Genomic DNA, 4,950 nt, shown 5'->3' with positions numbered 1-4,950 from the left:
GGGGTCAGGCGCAGAGCCGGGGCATTTGTAGGCTGGCTGGGTGAGTGGGTAGAGGGATGAGTGGTGACTAAGGAATGGGGTGCTGAGTCCCAGCCAGACTCCACTCGCTGTGCAGTCCCACCAGAGCCTCCGCGGGGCTCCGTGGCTGGTACTAATGGTGACATGCTCAGCTGCTCACTGAACTTGGTTGATCTGCAGTTCAAGGCCACGCTGAGCGGCCCTGGAAGGCAGGCCTAGTAATCTACATCTGAATGAAATCGGCCGTTGAATGAAGACAGAACATCATTCTGCTCCAGCACACATGGCATCAGCCGGAATCGACTGGATGACAACTACTTCAGCTAGTTAGGTAAGCAGCTACCTGGTCTATGCTGGTTTTCACGGGGCCTATAAGGCCAAGAAGAGAACAGTTGGCGGAGCGGCCTTCTGGAATCTTCTTGTTGACTTGCCTACTGCTCCCATTCCACAGCCAGCCGAGCCTGTGCCCACTTGTTCCCCCATCTCCGAAGTTGTCCCTCAGCCGGGTGGTTAGTGGGCAGCCTGGGGGCCCACCACAGGGTCAAATCCAAGGAGAAAAGGAAACGGCAGGAAGAAGCCAGGTCCCCTGATCCTGGAGCCTAGAGGTGGAGGTGCAGCGAGCACATGGCCTGCTGGCGGAGCCAAGGCCCAGGGATTCTGGGAAAAGCTAGGAGGAGGTTGCCTACTGCCATCCGGGGGCCCCTCTGCAGGATGGTTCCGGAGAATCTAGGTTTGGTTTGGACATGCGGAGCAGGGTGGAGGTGGTGGGTCAGCTCAGGTGCTTGGGGACCTTAGCCCAGGGCATTTAAGGACCCAGGAGAGGCTCAAAGTATGGGCAGAGCTGGGGGTTGGCAGACAAGCTGGGTCTCGGCAGTCCTCAGGGAAGCGTCAACATGGTCGTCTGAAACTTCCACCCTTGCATGGGAAGAGCTATATAGCAGGTGCTCAGTAAAGGCTTCCTTGAGAACTGGAGAGGTCAAAGCCCAAGCTGGAGGGGGCCCCAGGACCCCCAAGTGGGTCTCAAGTTCATCTGTCAGGTTAATGCTACTGGCGACCGGCAGGACTGCTGTCCTACAAGCACCTTGTACAAGCCGCCCCTTAGTGCAAGTGCAAGCCACCCCATCCACCCCTGGTGCATAATGACGACCATAAGAACACTCGCCCACACGTGTGCACAGCGCTTTACACGTTACAAAGTGTTTCACATACATCATCTCATCAATTCCTCACAACAGCCCTGTGAGGTAGGCAGGGCGGGGAAGCACGTTCCCATTTGTACAGATGTGAACAGGGAGGCCCAGAGGGGGCCAGTGGTCTGTTCCAGGCCACACACTCGGTGTGTGCTTGGATGGGGCTGAGAACAGAAGGTGAGCCTCCATCCTGCCCCGGGCCTCTCCACAGACTGTGCTGTGTCCCCCTCCTCCCCAGGAGGACCCCAGGGCCTGTCCAGTCTCAGCACCTGAACCAGGCCCCCACCTTGGCAACACAGCTGCCCCGCAACCTGAAGAGGGGTCCCCAGCCCAACGGGCAGCCGCAGCCCTCCACCAGCTCCTTACAAACAGCCAGCCCAGAGCCACCCTGCCTGCCTGCCCCCCAGCCAGCTTGTAGAGCTGCCCTGGAGGGGGGAGGGAGTGCTGGAGCCTCCTTTTCTGATTTCCTGAGTGGTCCCTCCCCACCGGGGAAGAGAAGAGAAAGGAGGAAGAGTTAGAGGGGTGGAGGAGGAGGGAGAGAAAAACAAACTGAGTTGGAGGCAGGCCCTGGAACAACCAGCCCGCGTGGAGGATCTGCATTCCGACTAGCTATAGGAAATAGTTTTGTTTGTTTTTCTTTTTATTATTTCAAGTTTTCATAAAAATCCATAATTATTGAAACCCCAGTTACAGAGGAAGTTCGTAACTTTTTTTTTTATTTAATGGAATTACTGACTGCAGCCATGTCGGTTGGTGGGCCTCCGGCTCCAGTCTGTGAGTACGTGCCCCTGTGAGGTGGGGTCCCCAGGCCTAGACTTCTGAGGTCCTGGCAGAAAGAGGACAGGCGGTGAGGGCTGGAAGAGGGGTGGGGGGGCTGCAGGAGCTGGGGTGGGAGGGAGAAAGAGTGTGTGGTGGGGCAGGGTGGTGGGAAGGGTAGGGGAGCAGGCCAGCAGCTGCGGCAGCCAGGCCCCTTCCCCTGCCTGGCGCCCCGGGGGTCCCTTGCCCCCCGCCGCGCATCCTCATATCATCTTCATGTTGAACTTGCGCGGTGCGTCGGCCGAGCTGATGCCCGCGTCGGACTTGCGGGGCACGTACTCGATCTCGATGTTGTGCTTTGTGTTGCCCTTGCCCCGGCTCCAGAGGAACAGCAGCACCAGGCAAAAAAGCACGACCCCCAGGAAGGAGATGAAGCCCATGGTGGTGGCGATGATGAGGGTCTTGATGTCGAAGGGGAAAGGCACTGTGGCGCGGGTGCTGTTGGCCTCGCCCTCGCCCGGCAGGTTGGAGATGAAGGCGAAGGTCTTGTTGGGCTGATGGGGCCAGTCGGGCGAGTAGCTGCGCACATGCAGGTGGGCGGGCATGGAGTCGTTGCCGCCCGCGTTGGCCGCGATGCACATGTACGTGCCGTTGTCCTGTACCTGGGCGTAGCGCACCTCCAGCGTGCCGTCGGGGAAGACTGTGAGCCGCCCGTTGCTCTTGGCTGAGACCAGGTGCTTGCGCGGCGAGAGCCAGAGGATGGCGGGCGGCGGGTCGCCATCCGCCCGGCACACGAACTGCACCGTGTGGCCCTCGTCCACGAACACCTGCTGCGCCTTGCGGTCCCGGATGCGCGCGCGGCGGCAGGTGAAGTAGTTGGGCAGGAGCACGTCGGGGAAGTCCTTGAACTCCTTGCCCTGGACGAACTCGGGCGTGGCGCACGTGGGCTGCTGCCGGTTGAAGTTGAGCCGCCAGCGGCGCCGGAACACCCACAGGAGCCGGCAGTCGCAGGCCAGCGGGTTGGAGTCCAGGATGAGCGTCTCCAGGTTGCCCACCGAGTGGAAGGCGGACTCCTCCAGCGTGGTCAGCTGGTTGCCGGAGACGTTGAGCACGCGCAGGTAGTTCAGGCCTCGGAAGGCGTACGGCTCCACCACGGCCAGCTGCCCGCCCACCAGCTGCATTTCCTGCAGCCGCAGCAGCTCATGCAGCATAGAGCCCTCGATGGTGCTAATGGGGTTATAGGAGAGGTTGAGGAAGCGGAGATAGACCAGGTGCCGCACGGCCAGGTAGGGCACGGCGGTCAGATTGCAGTGTGTGATCGACAGGGATGTCAGGTTGAGGCCATAGAGGCAGTTGGGGGTCATGGTATCCAGGTAGGGCCAGTGCGAGATCTCCAGGACCTTGAGGCGGTACAGCCTCTTGAAGGAGTAGTCCCGGATGGCGTTGATGTTGAGGTGCCGGAGCCTCAGGACGATGAGGCCGTGCAGGTGGGACAGCGCCTCCGTGGGGATGGAGGTCAGGTTGCACTTCTCCAGCGTCAGCTGCTCCAGGCCGTTGAGGCCGCTGAAGGCGCGGTGGGAGATATAGACCAGGTCGTTGTCGCCGACCTCCAGGGACTTGAGGTTGTACAGGTCCTGGAACATGTAGTCCAGCAGGATGACAATCTTGTTCTCGCTGATGTCCAGCTTGGTCAGGTTACTGAGGCCCGTGAAGACGCCCAGCGGGATGAGCTTCAGGCGGTTGCTGCGGAGGCCCAGCGTCCGCAGGTTGAAGAGGTTGTTGAAGGCGCCGGGCTCCACGGCGCTCACGATGTTCTCATTCAGCTCCAGCTCCTCCAGGTGCGGGAAGCCGGCAAACTCGTCCTGGTTGAGCGTCTTGATGCGGTTCTTGCCCAGGTCCAGCAGGCGCGTCTCGGTGGGGATGCCTTCGGGCACCGCCATGAAGCGCTTCCGGTGGCACAGCACCGCGCGGTCCTGGGCCGAGCACTCGCAGCGGGGAGGGCAGCCTGTGGCCGAGCCAGACAGCACCGAGCCCAGCACCAGCAGGAGGATGGGCTGCCAGCAGGCCAGGAGGGGGCTGGGCATGCTCCTCGCGGCCCCCGACAGCATCCTCTCGCTCACCTGCAGCCGGGAGCAAGCACAGGACAGAGGTCTGGTTAGAGGGCGGCGCTGGGCTGGACTCCCACCCCAAGGGTCCTTAGCCCTACTGTTCCTTCAGAATAGCCACCTGCCTGGGACCTCACAGCGAGGCCCAGGTGCCCAGGACAAAGAAGGCCCCATGCTGCTTCCTCCTTAGCCCGCCAGGGCTGACTGGAAGCACCCTGGCATTCAGAGGGTGAGGAGTGGGGTCACCTCAAGAGGTAGGGCATACCCTTCTCCACCAGCCCTCCCTCTGCAGGGACAAAGTCGGCCCTCCCGAGCTGCCCTAAGGGCTGGGCGTGGAGCAGATTCAAAGGGTCTCAGAGACTGAGGTGGGGAAGGGGTCAATTAATGTGTCTGACCCTCAGTGGACTGGGCAAGGGTTCCTAAGGCTACTGGGGCCATGAGACTCCTCCGTCTCAGCTACCATGGCCCATTCCCCTACAAGTCCTGCCACTGAGCCCCCAGACCCAAGAGTCCTGGGCAGCCAGCCCAGTGATACCTGACAGTATTCATGAAGTGAGAGCAGCCCCCCCCACTGCACATTCCAGGGGGCCTCCCTGACTCACCCCTTCCTTGGGGGTCCCAACAGTGATGGCAGCTCAGGATCTCAGGCCCTGGGGAGGGGTTTCCCACTCCCTGGCTTCTGCTCCTACTGTGCTGGCCTCCTCAATTGGTCCTCCTCTGATGGTTGACACCCAGCTTCAGGGCCAAACTGAGCACCCCTCTCTACTCCCAGAGCAAGTGTGACCAGAGGAGCCTTGGGCTGCTCATTACAAGGGCGGGGGTTTGAACCTGCCAGCCGCTCCCTGGGAGAGAGATGGGTTCTCTGTTCTTGTAAAGATCCG

The 4,950-nt window shown here is 61.1% G+C and overlaps 1 protein-coding gene across 3 annotated transcripts in view; it reads right to left on the bottom strand.

Moving 5' to 3' along the window:
• Positions 1–1,183: 1,183 nt before the first annotated feature.
• Positions 1,184–4,950, bottom strand: part of LINGO1 (leucine rich repeat and Ig domain containing 1) — a 198,434-nt gene continuing 194,667 nt past the window's right edge. For all 3 annotated transcript variants that reach the window (XM_045285847.1, XM_045285848.1, XM_004711977.4), the window contains one exon: positions 1,184–4,084. In XM_045285847.1, coding sequence (XP_045141782.1) covers positions 2,228–4,072 — 1,845 coding nt within the window. In that variant the 5' untranslated portion in view covers positions 4,073–4,084 and the 3' untranslated portion in view covers positions 1,184–2,227. The remainder of the gene's footprint in view (positions 4,085–4,950) is intronic.

Source organism: Echinops telfairi, unplaced genomic scaffold (assembly GCF_000313985.2).
Source record: "Echinops telfairi isolate 266 unplaced genomic scaffold, ASM31398v2 ScPeMD7_7475;HRSCAF=8513, whole genome shotgun sequence".
NCBI lineage: Eukaryota > Metazoa > Chordata > Mammalia > Afrosoricida > Tenrecidae > Echinops > Echinops telfairi.
The sequence above is the reverse complement of the archived record's forward strand: the minus strand, read 5'-3'. Positions and strand labels throughout refer to the sequence as shown.